Genomic DNA, 18,763 nt, shown 5'->3' on the forward strand with positions numbered 1-18,763 from the left:
CACTGATGAATATAATATGAATTCACTTACGGTACATATTAGTAATTATGCTGAAAATAATTCAAAATATCTCTAAGGAGCCAGAATATTAAATAATTGAATTGTGTATTAAATGATAGAATTTTATAAATTTATATATATATTATATATATATATATATATATATATATATATATATAGTCGTACACAAGTCAACAAAATATATAGCATTGTTCTAGTGGTTTTTAGATATTTTAATCCAAAAATATTACAAATTGTGCCTTTAGTGAGCATTTGCAATAAGAAACATTAAAGAAGTCTTAAAGGGATAGTTTTAAATATGGATATTTTTCTAACAAAAACACATTGTTTTACTTTATTAACCCCTTGGAGCCATATTACTTTTATGATTGATGGATGTACTTTTTTGGGCTTCAACATCTCGGGTACCATTCACTCCCATTATAAAGCTTGGAAGCGGCAGGATATTTTTTTAATATAACTCTGATTTTGTTCATTTGAAAGAAGAAAGTCAAATACACCTAGAATGGCTTACGGTTAAGTAAATTATGGGATAATTTTCATTTTGGGGTGAACTAACCCTTCAATCATTCCAAACTTTTTGAACGTTATATTTAGATTATCATTTATTTTTTAGGCTATATTTTATTTTATTTAGAAATTAAAAGCAGGGGGGTAGATACAGTAAAAGCTGATAGAGAGAGATATCCAGAATGTGAACACAGAAGAGATGGTTCCAGACCTTTCCCGTGTGGTCGTGTTTCATTTCCCAGCCTCGCGGAAGATCCAGCTGTTTGTTGGCGAACATGTTGAGGAAGGCAACCAGGTCTCGATTGTGCTGGTAGCGCTCGAAGTGGTGCGCGTCCCGTCGCACTTTACTGATCATGTGTTTTAGACATGTGTTACTTGTAAACATGCGGTAGGCACTCTGAGAAAGGAAAAGCAAACAGTCAAGAGTCTTTCATACTGTAATGCTAATATGTAACAAAATTACTTGCACAACAACATTCCCCATAATTACTGACAGAATCAGATGACTGGTTAATGAGACACACATGTTTTTATGGCATGATTAACCACAAATTCACTTCAAGAGACTGGAAATTGGCTTGTGGGTAGGCTTGCTGCGTTAGTCGGTGTTACCGGTTTTACACAATGTTCGGCCTGCTGCTTTGCTTTTTTTTTTATAGAAATTAAAGAAATAGTTGAGTTGAAGAGATGCTACAATTATAAACTGAAAGCAGGAGCTGCGGAGTCGCAGCTCATAGCAGCAGGAGTCAGATTTCACTTATCACATGACGAGAGTTATGAGACATGACTGACAAGACGAAGGCGGAGGATTTTGTGCGCATCAGAGCATCATTGACAAATATCTTATCTTGTAAAATGTGATGTCAGTACTGCCACTCCTTATACACAGAGCAGCCTATTCGTGATCGTGAATTCGTAAAAGCGGGCGCACATTCAAGAGTGATGTTAAAAAACGGTGTTGTCCGTAATAGCGGTAGGGCTTGGCATGAACTTTTTTGCTCAGCAGCCACTGTGGCTAGTGGTTTTCCAAAGTTACTAGTCACTTAGCATTTTCACTGGCCACATTTTCAACATCGATACCATGGGGAAAAACTGCTATTAAGATACTTTTAATATTATCTCATAATTTGGCAGCAGGTATATTAGGCTACTATCACTTTAAGACCTGACGCACGGATCCATTATACTGTTACATGTGTTTTCTTTCTCAACTGTTTACGTTCACTTAAAACATGACTGTGTTTACGTGAATACTCGCCAAGATCGGCATTTTGACATTATTTTGTGTGTATTTGACTGTTTAAGCGCAATAAGCAGTGAAAAACAACTCAATTTAGTACTTTGGGTGTGAGAACAAAATCTGCGGGAATGAGTAAAATAATGTGCAATATGAGTAATCTCACATCGAAATTCAAGCCCTGTAACACCAAAAACATTCATCTGGAGCAAATGAAGCGAGTGAGTTAGGGGAGACGGGTTTGTGTGTCAACTCGCTGTCGGAGAGATGAGAGAGAGAGAAAGAGCAGCTGGTATCGTGTATTTATTCTGCAGAAACCCGCATTTGGCGGATGTTAATGCCAAGCCCTGAATAGCGGTGTTTTCGCAAGTTTATATACCGGTGTGAAAATTTCCTCACCGTGACATCCATACCTGTGGGTAAAAAAAAGAGTGAATAATTAATGTGTTTGGAGACTAACAGGGTTGGAATGCAGTACGGTGAAGAAATCTGGGCTGGTGAGAAACTTGGCGCTGGGGGACTGAAGCAGCAGAGACAACCGGGAGCGAGAGCTAGTGGGCCCAACCACACCGTCCCGACGGTACTCTGAAACAGAGGACAACTTACAGTGTGATATGTCTGCTGGGTTAAAACAAAAGATCTTCTTCTCCCCTCTATTCTATTTTTCCTTGTACAGTACCTAAATAACAGACTCATATACAAGCAGTGCATTTCTATAGTGAGAGAGTACCAGGTATGGAGTGATGCAGCAGGTCAGTGTCGTCTGTAGGCATCTCTGCAGCCTGTTCGTCTGTCCTCTCATTGGTTATTGTCCTCCGAATACTCTGATACCTGAACAAAACACAGAGAAATTTACATTTATTGGCATATTTACCATGTAATAATTTTGTACAAGGATAATTGTACTTTATCCTTCATAAGTATAATGTAATATTATTATTTCAAATAAATTATAATTGTTAATTGCTAATTGTTAAATTAGTTGGTGCTACTCTGCACAGATTTAAATAAAAATTTAAAATAATATTTATTATTAAGTGTATATATATATATATATATATATATATATATATATATATATATATATATATATACACACACACACACATACATACACACACTTAATAAATATTAAAATATATTAATATATATATTATTATTATTATTTTACTTATACTTTAATATAAAGTAAAACAAATGTTATATTTAATTTTTAATAAATTATATATATATATATATATATATATATATATATATATATATATATATATATATATATATATATATATATACACACACATATATTTTAAATGTATATATATATTATTTATTTATAAATTATTTCTTTAAAATATTAAGGAGCACAACTGTTCATCATTGATTATAAGAAATGTTTCTTGAGCACAAAACTCAGCATATTAATTACATTTTTTGTTAATTTAATTTAATTCAAATGTTGTAAACAAATCGAATGGTGCAGAATTAAATTAAATTATTAATCATTTATTTTCTTTGCTAATATTATTTGTTTACTTGATTTGCACTTACTGTTTTAATTTGTGCAATACCTGTGAATTAGGAACATTTTTATGCCACAAATACTTATTGCAAGCCATGAAACTGTATTTTGCATTATTTTTTAGTAATGAAGGGAATATTCCACATATGTGATGCCACAAAAACTTAAAAAGCATATGATTTTACTGACATTTTGTGCTTGATGAACTGTTAATTTTAGATGCTGCACATGTCTATGGCACAAATGCTTTTGCAATTGAAATGCATGACAATAATGCAATAAATGAGATCACACTGAGGGAGAGAAAGCATGATAATGGAAGAATAGATTAGGTTGCTGTGGTGACATTTTTAACGAGTTGTTTTTCCCATACGAGAGAGGATTAACAAATGGCATTTCGGACTCAGATAAATCCCACGATATTAGAACTTAAGGTCACCGTGCGCTCAAAACTCTCCTGCTATCAGAACTCACTCTAATCACAGCTGATTTCATGCCATCTTGATAGATATCTGCTCGTGTGAATATTGTGCGTCTGACCTTCGGTTAAGCTGCTCCATCTGTTGAATGGAGTTGGATCTCTGTAGGATCTGAGGTGCAGCCGGAGCAGTAGGCCGCTGCCAGGTGGTGGTTCTGTTCACATGATCCACATAGAAAATCCTGCCGTGGCTGTCAATACGAGCTTCCCAGTCTACAACATACACATTATAACGACCATGGGCACTTATAATTAGTCAAGGGCTTTTTTTCATGGACTAAGAAGAGCTTTGTGTTATGCACATTACAGTGAGCCTACATAGGACAGACCATCATTTCATTTAGGACAGTGGTTGGGTGAACCTTAAAATACATAACAAAATATTCTCTCACTTGGCGGAAGAGGCTCGTCCACTCTCTGATAGCGGGTGATGTCATGACGCACTGAGGGAAGAGAACGCACTGGCTGATGGCCGTTCACTTGAGCACAGGCTCCTTCAAAAGGACAAAATGAGTTAAATGTTGTGTTGTGAATATAAATAAATCTCTGTAAACATCAATATACTATACACAAATTATTCATAAAGTCCTCTATTACTCAAGTAGATTTACTCTGTAAAGCCATACAGATATTTAATTCATTTTATTTAATTTAATAGAATTAATTATATTTTAATAATACTTAATAAATATGTTTTAATAAAATATATTTAATTATTATTTTTAGTTTATGCAATATTTTTTTTTCACATTATATATTTCATATTTTTGTTATTTGTGTTGTTGTTATGCTACTTTTATATTTTAATATTATCAATATTATTTTTAAGATTATTATTCATGTTCTTAACATTTTTAAAGTATTGTTTAGAATAAATTATTATTAGAATAATAATTTGATATATTGTAATATATTTATTTTTTATATTATTATCAACAATAAATAAATCAGATATAGTGTGTTATATTTTTAAAATGATAAATATTATTTGTAATATTAGTATTCATGTTCTTAATATTTATATAATATTATACTTGAATACTAACGTAATAAATTACTGCTTTTATTTAGTTTAATTATTTTTTCATTCCTCCTCTATTAAGTGTTTTATTACTCTAGTAGATTTTGTAAAGCCATACAGGAATTTAATTAATTCTATTTAATTTAATAGAATTAATTATATTTTAATAATACTTAATATGTTTTAATTAAACCTTTAATTACTATTTTAATTGATGCAATATATTTATTTTTCATATTATATATTTCATATTTGTATTATTTTATTTATTTATTTATTATTATTTATTATTTTAATATCATCAATATTATTATTATTATTATAAGATTATTTTTCATGTTCTTAATATTTATAAAATATTATATTTTAATAATAACAAAGAAAAATAATTTGATATATTGTAGTATATTTATTTTTTCTATTATTATCAACAATAAATAAACCAGATAGAGTATGTTATATTTTTAAAATTAAAAATATTATTTGTAATATTATTATTCATGTTCTTAATATTTATATAATATTATACTTGAATACTAACATAATAAATTACTGTTTTTTTTGTATTATTAATGTACAGATAAGTTCAAACTGATGTGAAACCTGAAAGAAGTTTGATCACAGCTCTCTCATAAAAGTTTCCTAATGCTGATTTTCTTCATAAATATCATGCATCATCACACAGTTACCTGTCTCTCCATCTGTTAGCGTGGCAGCCTGTGCTGCGTCAGCTGCCCCTCTCGCTTCATTGGTTAATTCCATCGCTTCAGCCTGTGATGCGTTTCCTGATGCTTGCAGACTCCGCCTCCTCTGCCAGATTTCAGCATCTTCTTCCTCCTCATTGGCTGCCTCACTGGAGTTCCCCTGCTCTGGCTGCTTAGCTGCTGTGGCTCCGCCTCCTTCACCAGCTGCATTACTGCCAGATGCTGAGGGCTCTGTGACTGCAGCAGCCTCTGTTGATCCTTCATCCCTAGTGACCGCCTTGGATGCAACTCCTTCCTCATCCTGTGAGAAATTAATTAGGAAAAATGATACAAAGGACGGACTACTTAACTATAGAAATGTGAGCAAAGTATTTATATTAACTCCTTACTATCATTATTATCATTATTATTATGCATAAAATTATGAGTTTATCATAAAATATTATTTATAATATGGTTTAATTAACTGTAGCTGACAATGAAGATATATATAAGCATAAAATTAAAAAAAAAAAAAAAAAAACATATTGACATGTTAAAACATGTTAACTAATGAAACCTTAAGTGTTACCATATAATGTTTACAATAAATGTAATAAAGTTTAAATTAAATGTAACTATATAACTATAAAACCATACTGCTAACTACTTAAAACCTGCGTGCAAATTGGGCTAATACAAAATATTTCCATAACAGGTAAAAACAAACAAAAATGCCAAACCCTACAGACCTGTATTTTGAAAACGGGCTTATGAGAGCTTCTGATGTTTTGTGTTGAGTCTCCAGAGGCAGCAGCTCCTTCTTGGCCTCCCTCAGCGCCTCCATTTTGGCTCTTTGTGGAGCCACTGCTTGACCCTGATGGCGTGACTTCAGTATCTGTGGTGCTGCTCGCAGCTTCCGACTCAAGCCTTTCCCTCGCTTTCACAGGACCCTCCCGTTTGTCCTGTTCAGAGGAGGTGTGTCCATCAGGCCGTGTAGTGCCATTAGTCAATGCCGAATCCCGGGAGACGTGTCCTTCCTCGTCTTCATCAGAGTCTATATGTAGCATAGCATTGAGCCGTGTGTCAGTGGGGAAACTTGAGCGTAGTTTAGGTGAGGCGGCCCCTAGCGGTCTGTCTCCGGGGCCCTTAGGGGCCTCAATGGCATCCAGGTAGTCGTTAAGTGAGGCCTGGCGATGAGTATGGCCCGGGGTTCCTTCGGCCAAATCTGGTGGCCCGTCTCTCAAGAGTCGATCCTCATCAGGATCCATCATGCACTCCTCAGTCCTAAAAGCGTCACCGTGCAGGGACCCTTCGGAGCCAGTGGGTGAGGGGCCCCTAGCCATGCGGGAGGAAGGATGTAAAACATCCTCGTCGTCTGATGGGCTCCCAGGGTCTCCGTTCATAGAGGAGGCTCCCAGCAGAGACCCCATTGCATCTACAAAATAATATGACACTGAATATTTGATCTTGGGGGACCAATGTTACATGATGGGGACCAAAATGTTACAAGACAAAATGTTATAAGAAATGTTTCCTCTTATCGATTCCTTTGTGTGCATTTTAATATGACTTTAAACCATTCAAGCGCAAGAAGACCCGCGCACTGTTTTCTATGCTGCGCACACATCCAAAACACGCACACAGAAAGCCGCCTCTCATACTGAATTGAGTTCTCTTCTGCGTCTTTTTGCACTTGAATGGACAAATACACACAGAAGATATGTCAAAATATCCTCGTAAACACAGTCAGTTATGTCTTAAGTGAACGTAAACAGTTAACAAAGAAAACGCATGTGTAACAGTATAATGAATCAGTGCAGCTCTTAAAGTGACAGCAGCCTAATATTCCTGCTGCCGCCTCTATAATAACATTAATCAAACAACAAAAAAACAGAGAAAATTCACTCGCTGTTCTTGACTGACTAACTTTTGTAACTATATTTGTATATTTTATTTATAAAGTGCAGTGTTATTTTACATTTGATTACAGTTTCTGTACCTGAATACCTGAAAATCATAAAACACTGTTTATTTCAATTGTATCTTTGTTCAGTTGTATCTATTTGTGCGATTGCTAATTTGTTTATTTGTTCTTTATTCTTTTCTCAGAATTGTGAAATATAAGCTCATAATTGTGAGAAATAAAGTCAGAATTGCAAATTATAAACTAACAAATGAGCGTTATAAACTCACAATTGCAAGATCTAAACTCGCAATTCCGACTTTTTTCTCGCAAATGAGTTTATATTTCACAATTCTGACTTTATAACTCACAATTCTGAATTTATAACTCACAATTACATGTTATAAAGTCAGAATTGCAAGATTTTGAGAAAAAAATAATGCGACTTTATATCTCGCAATTCTGACTTTATAACTCACAATTCTGACTTTATTTTTAAACCATAGGCAAAAGTTCCTTGTGTAAGTGTTCTTTAGCCTGTTGATTTTTGTTCATGGTATTCAGATACAATTAAATGTTTTGCAATAAATGTGAATGATATCCAAGTTTTTTTTCTTCACCTTTAACCTTTCATCGAAATTATGAATCGATAAGAACTGGAATTGTTAAAATTCAAATGCTACCCAACCCTACTTGGTGAGCAGAAATCTTAATCTTAATGACCTCTGAACAGTAGTTTATGTATTAATAAACACACTGTAATTGGTACCTTCATGTCCGTTGGAGGTGATCTCCACCCTGAAGTAAAGTTGTCCGCTCACATGTTCTGTCGGTAGACGACGGCAAAGCGTGAAGCTCACATGTTGATCACTTTTTCCAAAAACAGTCACACAGAAAACAATTATTGTTATTTCAATAAAAGCAGTTTGTAATAAAGTTTATAAAAATGCATATAATCTTGTGATGCAGCAAAAAATGTTTTTTTCCCCCCTTTTATTTTTACAATAGTTACCTCCTGAATTATTACACAACTTATGTCTACATAAACATCAGTGGACAGAAATGAACTGAAAAGTACCTGACTCTGTTGTTAATGGAAGCTCATATATAATAGATCCTCTCAGGGAAATTTAACAGTGAATACTGACCCCGCTGTATGTCTCTCCAGCAGTCTCTGCACCGGCATTGTCAGCTGACCTAAAAAGCGTTTGATGATCGGGCGACTTTTTGCAAATTTGTCCTTGACCTCAATTTCCAAAACGTCTGTCATCAGTGCAACAAAAGTGTACTTCTGCAGGGGAAAAAGAATAGAACCATTAAGATTCAGATTTATAGTTATGTTTCTGTGCTGAGGAAGCGAAATAATATTCATTCTTATATATAATATCATACATGGTAACAAAACTTTACTCTTTACTTAAAGGGGACCTATCATGCTCCTTTTTACAAGATATAATATCTCGTAAGTCTCAGGTGTCCCCAGAATGTGTCTGTGAAGTGTCATTTATTACACCATGTTGCAGTTTTGAGTGTAAGGAGAAACATGCTGGTTTTGTGCATGTGTCTTTAAATGCAAATGAGCTGCTGCTCCCCGCCCTGCTTTCCAGAAGAGGGCGGAGCCTGTACAACTCGTGCTTCAGCTTCTCCTACTACTCTTACAGCTACTCACAGCTACTGACAGCAGGGACGTTACCCTGCAACATCCAGAGGTTATGTGCTGAAGAAGTGAACATAAATAGCACACCTCATTAACTGCCCCAGTCCGAATATGAATTACCTCTCCGTGCCACACAGGGTTAGTGGTGTTAGATATGATGGAGGTTCGTCTCTCCTGGCCGTGGTGGGTGAACGTAGGGAAGCCGTGCCTCTTGCCTGGTTGGATACTCATCTTCAGATAGGGGTCTGGATTAAAAAACATGCCCTTCTTCAGACCCTGGGCCCTGATATCTGCAATATATACACACACAAATGTAAGCTAGCAGCATAAACATATCAATCAATCAATCTATCTATCTATCTATCTATCTATCTATCTATCTATCTATCTATCTATCTATCTATCTATGTGCGCTAGCAGCTCATTACCACAAGAGGGCAGATACATAGCAGAGTTTTAATTAAGGAGACAACACATCGATTTATTTATGAGATTGTATATTTGGGTTAGGATGAGACATTTGAAATCGTTGTAAATTAGTCTGCAATATCAAAATCATGAAAGGGATTCTGTCATCATTTACTCACCCTCATGTCATTCCAAACCTGTATGACTTTCTTTCTTCTTTGGAAATTAAAAGAAGATATGTTGGTAATCAAACAGTTTCGGTTCCCATTGACTTCCACTGTATGGACAAAAAATACAATGGAAATCAATGGGAACCAAAACTGTTTGGTTATTAACATTCTTCAAAACATCTTTAATGTTCCACAAAAAGAAAAGAAAGAAAAAAAGAAAGTCATACATGTTTAGAACAACACAAGAATGAGTAAATGATGACAGAAATTTAATTTTTGGATGGACTATGCATTTAAGCCAAATTAACTATATTATTTTGTGCACAAATTGTATATTGTGGCTATTATTAGTATAAAAAAAGTGTTTTTCATTACATATCCATTGTTGCGAGGAAGGTTTGGGTGGTAAAATCACTGTGTATTATATAGAAATCAGTTTCATAAAGAAATATGTGGTAAATATCAACTATTCTTACCTGATAGAGTAAAGCTGACCAATTTCCTGCAGTGTTCAGTGACAGACTGTCCATCCACCTGTCCTTCTGTCCCGACCTGTAGAGGACACCATAACACACAATTACACATTATGATAGAGATATAGAGGCCTTAGCATGCTGCATAATTAATATTCCTATATATGTATGTATGTATGTATATGTGTATGTGTATGTATATATATATATATATATATATATATATATATATATATATATATATATATATGTGTATGTGTATGTATATATATATATATATATATATATATATATATTAGTGTGTGTGTGTTATTAACACAATATACATTTTTAGCATTATAAATATTATTAATTTAATAACTATTAATTAATATTAATTATATTATAATAATTATATATATATATATAGATAGATATATAGATATAGAGATAGATAGATAGATAGATAGATAGATAGATAGATAGATAGATAGATAGATAGATAGATAGATAGATAGATAGATAGATAGATAGATAGATAGATAGATAGATAGATGTTATTAAAGTTAAAGTATTAAAGTTAATCAAAGCTGAAGTAAATACAATAAAACTGGTAACCTGGCACTGACCACCACTTTAATATAAGATAGATGAATAAATACCTAAATCTTCTTGAAAGAGATCTCATTTATTAATTAATTATTCAATATACTCAACATATTCAACACATTTATACATTTAAATATTTACGCGATATATTTATTCAATTTAATATATTTTACAGCAGTATTTTGGTAAAACTATGGTGGTTATAGTGCCTTTAGCAGAAGAGATGTTCATCGCTCAGGATCATGGTCATGAATAATTCAATCACATTATAATGTTCCTGCTAATTAACGTGGCACTGTGATTTATGATTATAGACACTTGTTCAGCTGCAGAGCCCCAAAATGATGGCTTTTGAATGATGGTGAGATTGAGATATTACAATATACATTTCTGTATATCAAGCCGACGCACATTAAACTCACATTTTGGTTAATGTTTTGGTGTGTATTCGCTCAAAACATGTCACGCATCAATCTAAACCATATAACATAGTAAGAAGAAACAGTAATTATATCAAAACATCAATTTTATAAAATGTTCAGAGTGTAGACTGAATCTAGAAAATATTCCAATAAGCTTTAATTATGTTATATCTGCCTGAGGAATCACAGATATGCGGTTTAGCACACCTCACATGACAGTCACATGATCAGATGTATTCACTCATTCCATAGCACAAAAATAAGTTCAAATAGCAATAGTGAATCGGTCCGGTAACTCTAGGGGTTGAAGTTCAAGCTCATGTCACAGAGGGTGGAATGCGCCCTTTGCACTAGTTCTGTGGTGTTGTGTCGGCAGCAGGGCGCTAAGCATATCAAAGAGTGCTCTCTACATCCTGTGCATTCCCTGCATGCCTGTGAACATGATACGTCTCTGTGGAGTTCAGTCAAACTCCAGCGCCTGATAATGGAGCCTGCAGATACACAGGCTGAGAAACACCAAGAAACACATGCAGGCAGAGACGATGAGAAACCGTGATGATCACACGTGTATCTGCTGCTTTTGAGCAGATGTTCGAATTTACCAATAACCAATATGCACAAACATCAAATGAATTTTATATTAATGCAATTAGTTAATTGCTTGAGAACCATAACAGCCTTAAATTGGGCTAGTGAAGTATATTACTTGGAATTAAATTACCATTCAAAAGATTGGGGTCAGTAAGATTTTATTTTAATGTAATTATTATTAAATTGTGACAGTAAAGACATTTATAATATTATTTCTGTTTCATGCTGTTCTTTTGAACTTTCTATTCATCAAAGTAGTCTAAAAACATGTATTACGTTCCACTGCTTATTGCGCTTAAACAGTCAAATACACACAAAATAATGTCAAAATGTCGGTCTTGGTGAGTATTCATGTAAACACAGTCAGTTATGTTTTATGTGAACATAAACAGTTGAGAAAGAAAACGCATGTGTAACAGTATAATGGATCTGTGCGTCAGCTCTTAAAGTGACAGCAGCCTAATAAACCTGCTGCCAAATTATGAGATAATATTAAAAATATCTTTATAGCAGTTTTTCTCCATGGTGTCGATGTCAAAATTGTGGCCAGTGAAAATGCTGAGTGGCTAGTAACTTTGGAAAACCACTAGCCACAGTGGCTGGTGAGCAAAAAAGCTAATGTCAAGCCATGATTATGGGAAAAAATACTCAACTCTATTTTCAACCACAATTCAAAGATTGACAAAGATCAACAGGAGCATGTTTGCAGCCCCATCTGATGCCAACAACTCAATACTTTTAAGGCAGACACTTACTGTGACTCCAGGGTTGCTGACAGTGATGCAGGGGGTTGTGGCCCTCAGCGCTCCACTCACTCCATGGTAATATTTGAAACAGATTTTGGTCTCAGCTGAGAAATATAAACACAAGATCATGTTTCTGAGAGCTCAAACATTTGAAATATAAACAGCACTTACAGTATATCCATTCTTATTCTCACATAATAACTTATTTAATCATTGTTTCAGCCTCAGGTCACAGACCGTCTGATCCATAATGCACACAAAAATGGAAAGAGCTTTCTCAAAAGGGCAAGCTGTAATCTGATTGGCTGGCTTATGCAATTCCCAGGAATGAGTATGCAGAGGATTTATTGTTTCTCTGCTGAGAAACAAAGTGTTTTTATGTTCCCAGGCTGCAACACTGAGCGTTTCAAAAAAGAAATCTTGCCAAAGTTTATGAGATTTATGGCATCTAATCTTTAAAATATTTTTTAAGAGACATTTAGTGCTAAGTGAACAGGATATCTGTATATTTAGCTTCTCTCTCAAATTTACATCTGATTTCAGCTTTACTTGCTCCTAAACATCACAGAAATTCAACACAATAAATATAAATATACACTCTAAAAAAAGCTGGGTTAAAAACAACCCAACTCAACTACTGATTAAAAATTACAATATAGTCATTTTTAAACAATAGTTGAGTTAAATAAAACTACTCAGCAGGTTGGGTCAAACATTTAACCCAACCGCTGGTCAAAACAACCCAACCGCTGACTAAAACAACCCCATCACTGGGTTTGTTCATATTTAACCCAACTTGGGTTGTTTGTTAATAAATTAATAAATGTTCATTTCCAACCTATTTTGAGTTAATTTTAGGTGAGCAATATAGTAATTTTTACACAATAGTTGAGTTAAATAAAAATACCAAGCAGGCTGGGTCAAACATTTAACCCAACTGGTCAAAACAACCCAATCACTGGGTTAAAACAACCCAGTGTATGTTTAATTTTATATATATATATATATATATATATATATATATATATATATATATATATATATATATATATATATATATATATATATATATATACACACACACACAGTATATTACTAAATTAATAATATTTATAATGATAAAAATATATCTTAAAATATATCATATATATATAGAATAAGAATATATACATTATTAAATTAATAATGTGGAACAAATTTTAAGATTACAATTAATGTTAATAATTATTTATTTATTAATATATATATATATATATATATATATATTTTTATATATATATTAAGTAATATATAAATCTATTTTTAGAATATTAATTATTTAAAAGAGATTATTATTTATTTACAGACTGACAATTGTGACAGCTAAAAAAGCCAGGGCAATAGAATTAATAATATATATATATTAATAATATTAATTATAAATTAAATTAATAATATTTATAATGCTAAAAATATATAGAGTTAATATAAATTATACTTTTTTAAATAGTTAATATTGTTAATTTAATTACATATATAACAATACATATATATTAATAACATTTATAATGCAAAATATTTTTTAGTTTTTTTTTTTTTTTTTTTTAGTTTTTAACTCAGCATTTTTTAGAATGTATACAAGACAGGTTTGTCTGACCAACATGTAAATCGCTCAAACATTGTTTGTTTTGTTTTTACACACGGAGCAGATTTAAATCGCAAGTTAATTTCACAGACATGAATATGCATTTTTGCCCTCACATATCCAGTTAGTTTGCTATTAAACCTGCTACTCAAGCAAAACTAAGTTTCAACACTACCGTTCAAAAGTTCCACAAATCTATAATATTTTTTAGTGTTTTTGAATGAAGTCTCTTCTGCTCACCAAGGCTGCATTTATTTGATCACAAATACAGTAAAAAACAGTAATATTGTGAAATATTTTTACAATTTAAAATAACTGTTTGAATATTATTTTAAAATGTAATTTATTCCTGTGATCAAAACTGAATTTTCAGCATCATTACTCCAGTCTTCAGTGTCACATGATCCTTCAGAAATCATTCTAATATGGTGATATGCTGCTCAAGAATATTATATATTATATGTTATAATATTATATCCTGACCTCAAACTTTTGAATGGTAATTTTTCAACACTCTCACTTACGCTCCATGAAGTACGGTCCGGCCTCAAGCCTCCAGACGATCTGCCCCCTCTGAGTGCCGTTCACCCCGCGGTTCTTCGAATCCCAAACGTTAGCGGGACACGTCTCATCTGTGTTGGCACAAAAACGTGTAAATATTTGCCTTATACATAAATGACTAAGATGAAGGGCCTCCACCAGGAGTCAATAGCTCTCATGGCTGTGAAACACGTAGGGTTGGCTGATCGATTGTGCCATGAAGCCGCCACACCTCAGGCACATTCTCTCAAGAGCTTAACGTCTTTTCTAAGGGTCTTGAGAACAAACAAATGGTAAAGTGTTTGTCCTGAAGGTAAGGAACCATGTTCTTACTTGGTGTTTCCTGCTCTTTAACTCCTCAACTCAACATGCCCCTGATCAAACAAACCTCCTACCAGCTCCCATCTGCTTGATCTCTCATAGATCTTACTCCATACAGAGAACAGTAATGCAGCTTAATACCCTTTCATGCATGATGCATAATACAGTAAATACAGCATACTCAAGCACAAATACACCATAAAAGTACTGTATTTACACAATGACAATTCCGACAGCTAAAAGAGGCCAGGCTATTATATATATATACTATTATATATATATATATATATACACTATTTTATATATATATATATATATATATATATATATATATGTGTGTGTGTGTGTGTGTGTGTGTGTGTGTGTGTGTGTAATCATATATACATGATATATTTTTATAAGTATTAATTTAATTTATAATAATTACTAAATTAATGATATTTATAATGCCAAAATATATCTTGTGTTAATAATATTAATTACATATATTAAAGAATATATGTATGATTAAATTAATAATATGGAAAAAATTAAGATTATTAATAATTTATTTATTTATATTTATTAAGTAACATATAAATCTATTTTTAGAATGTTAATTATTTAAAAAAAAAGATTATTATTTCTTTACACACTGACAATTGTGACGGCTAAAAGAGCAATAGTATTAATAATATTATAATATATATATATATATATATATATATATATAAATAATATTAATTATAAATTAATAATATTTATAATGCTACAAATATAGTGTTATACATTTTTTAATTTATAATTAATTTTGTTAATTTAATAACATATATAACATAATAACATATACAAATAACATTTATAATGCAAAAATGTATATACTATGTTAATAATATTAATTATATGTGTATGTATTTTAGTATTATTAAGATTATTAATAATTTATTTATATTTATTAAGTAATATATAACTATTTTAGAATGCTAATTATTTAAAAAAAGAAATTAAATTTTTACATATATTTTATATGATTATATAGAGATATATTCATATATACGAATTCACATCTCTATATAATCATATAAACTACATATATAAAAAATATAAAGATCTATATAAAATCTACATATACAATTTAGCTTTATTTTATTTTAATACAAAAAATGATTTAAAATATGGATTGTAATCAGCTGTGGGACAATGTAGAATGATTAATCTCCATTACAAGTCCAGTATCTATTGGCACTAAAAAGAGGGCATTAATGAAGTGATTGGCAGTGATTCAGAGCAGACAGGCATTGTGGGTAAACCAAGTCCATGAGCACATTAGCTTCAATTTCCAATCTGAGCTTGTCTAATCAATACAGCCACATAAACCAGAGACCCAATGACCCACCGCTGATTATCTCTCTGTGACACAATCTTTTTCTCCTTTCCGCCCTCTGATTCAGGACAAACTGTCTCTGAACAAAAGAGTGGATAACATCTAATGACAAAACTCCCAATTAAGCAATCAGCCTGATTTAGGTGGAATTAGGTCTTAAGACAGACAGTGAACATGTGACTCAAATCTGTCCATTTGCAAACAATCATAAAATGAATTCATGAACAAGAATCGGACATTCAGAAGTGAGTTTCCTCTGAAGAAGTGTTTACAGCCCGTGTTTGTCTCTAGCCTGTGATCAGTAATTTTGAGACACTGTTCATTCTGTCAGATCCTCAGTGAATAGACCAGCCTTGTCTACTGTGATCTACAGCAGCTCATCTGAAACTATATCACAGCGCTGACACTGGGCCTCTGTTACTGAATGTCTACAAGGAGCCACAATTCACCCGACCAAGTCACATGACTCACGTAAAAATCAATCATCTCTGACTCCAGTGCAGCGGAGCCTTGCATCATCCCGTTTCCCAGAAAAACCAGCTAAATGTTTTACTGTAAAATCAGGATATATTCTGAGCACATGATCAAAAATAACAGAAGTAAATAAGTTTAATACAATGTTAAATGTAACTAATTTGACATTAAAAGAAGAGAAATAACAGAAACTCTTGTTTATCAGTAAGTGTTAAATACACCTTCTCATCCGCAGATTTATTTATGGGTGGATCCTAAAGCCTTTTCCAGGTAACATTTCATCCCAAAATAAAAAAAGACATTTTTTTTTAAATATGAAATAATATTTTTCATAAGGAAAACAAAATGTTTTAACACCATTATGATTCTTTTTCATGATAATTGAGCATACTGCCCACAAATGATCTTTAACATAATGTGCCAAGATGTTTTATGATGGAAGTTTTTTGTAATCCCCAATATACTCAATTATAATGAAAAAAAAACAAAAAACAAACAAAACAAAAAAAACGTTTATTTCAATTATTTAAACCAGCATAAAAAGTCAGTAAAACAAATATTATCATGATATTTAATTTTTTTATGATTTATAAAGAGATTTACTTTGTATTGACATTTACTTTACCTCTTTTTATTTTTATCCAATTAAGTAAAAGTGAAGAATATGTGCTTAATTTGTCATGAAAATATTAATGCAATAAAAAGACCTCGATTTCTTTATGGAAAATATAATTTATCGTTTCTTTCTTTTGATTTTGGGCTGAGATGTGACCATAAATGTGTTGTTGGTATTGATTTTTTGATGGATTAAATCTTCTATCGGAATGACTGAATGCATTCAAACGTAATGCAGTACATTAGAATGAGTCATACATAAAATAATGAGATTAATATGCTTTAAAATAAATAAAATGGTTACACTTCAATTTCGATGGTCCACTTTAGACATTCTACTAACTATAAGTAACTTTCCAACTACATGTTAACTAACTCTCATTATAGTATTAGTAGACTGTTAGGTTAGGGTTCAGGTTAGTAGAATAAATTAACATATACTTGCAGAGTTGCTTATAGTCATTTGAATGTCTGTTGAGGAGCATCAAAATTATGTGTTAGCAGATATTAAGCAGACAGTCTACTAATACTCTAATGACTGCTAATTGACATGTAGTTGCAAAGTAATGTCTAAAATGGACCATCAAAATAAAGTATTACCAATAAAATTAACCAAATCAAACTGGTCATATTAAGGCAGTTGTTCTGTTTGTGTGTAACACAGGTCATAAATCAGGTCTTGGTCACTCCCATGGGGAAAATAGGACTATGAATGAAACTCCAGAGGATCGGAGCGGATCGATGGCGGGCACAATCCCTGAGCAGAGGCCTTTCTCTGGGACAGGCCACAGAGGAATTCCCCCGTCCTGATCGATGGCCTCATGAAGATGGCTGTATAGAGTGAGGGATCGGCTTTCACTGACCCTGAACCCTGTGCTCATACCAGCAGAATCTTGTTTACTTACACTTGTACTGTATATAATACACATCTATCTTTAAGAATAAGCAAACAAAAAGCAAGGTTTTATGTGAACTACATCATTAAATCTTTTATTTTTTACTAATATGTGAGTAATGACTGTATGATTTTGTGGGAGCTTGAGGGGTTTTATGATATCAATATTCGATCCCTAGATAACTTAGGTCCATCTAAAGTACTTTTTGCCTGTTTTTTCATTTGCAAAGAGAAAGTCAGATCACAAAAAAGTAATACTACACCGAGCTGCACAACTCAAGGTATTATTACCGTAGCTTGCACCACTAAATACCCACTTCCAAGAAGCCAAATCTATAGAGATTGTATTTCTGAAGCAGTCTTGATACATATGATTCAAGCTAATGCTTTTCTTTAGCTGAAGTTTAAATTCACTAGTTTACATTACAAACATAACAGAAATGGTTGCAAGTGTTGGAGGTGTTTTCCATGTTAAGTTAACAACTTTGTTTATGGCTGTTT

The 18,763-nt window shown here is 32.6% G+C and overlaps 1 protein-coding gene across 1 annotated transcript in view; it reads right to left on the reverse strand.

Annotated features, from left to right (window-relative positions):
• Window positions 1-18,763, reverse strand: part of hecw2b (HECT, C2 and WW domain containing E3 ubiquitin protein ligase 2b) — a 63,454-nt gene that overhangs the window by 17,546 nt on the left and 27,145 nt on the right. The window contains exons 3-15 of the mRNA XM_051894123.1: window positions 14,579-14,686; window positions 12,440-12,534; window positions 10,087-10,162; window positions 9,153-9,322; window positions 8,524-8,666; window positions 8,145-8,245; window positions 6,222-6,907; window positions 5,476-5,791; window positions 4,158-4,259; window positions 3,828-3,978; window positions 2,499-2,599; window positions 2,229-2,353; window positions 743-928 (exon numbers count right to left, since the gene is read on the reverse strand). Coding sequence (XP_051750083.1) covers window positions 743-928; window positions 2,229-2,353; window positions 2,499-2,599; window positions 3,828-3,978; window positions 4,158-4,259; window positions 5,476-5,791; window positions 6,222-6,907; window positions 8,145-8,245; window positions 8,524-8,666; window positions 9,153-9,322; window positions 10,087-10,162; window positions 12,440-12,534; window positions 14,579-14,686 — 2,360 coding nt within the window. The remainder of the gene's footprint in view (window positions 1-742; window positions 929-2,228; window positions 2,354-2,498; window positions 2,600-3,827; window positions 3,979-4,157; window positions 4,260-5,475; window positions 5,792-6,221; window positions 6,908-8,144; window positions 8,246-8,523; window positions 8,667-9,152; window positions 9,323-10,086; window positions 10,163-12,439; window positions 12,535-14,578; window positions 14,687-18,763) is intronic.

This window comes from Ctenopharyngodon idella, chromosome 1, assembly GCF_019924925.1.
Source record: "Ctenopharyngodon idella isolate HZGC_01 chromosome 1, HZGC01, whole genome shotgun sequence".
Classification (NCBI taxonomy): domain Eukaryota; kingdom Metazoa; phylum Chordata; class Actinopteri; order Cypriniformes; family Xenocyprididae; genus Ctenopharyngodon; species Ctenopharyngodon idella.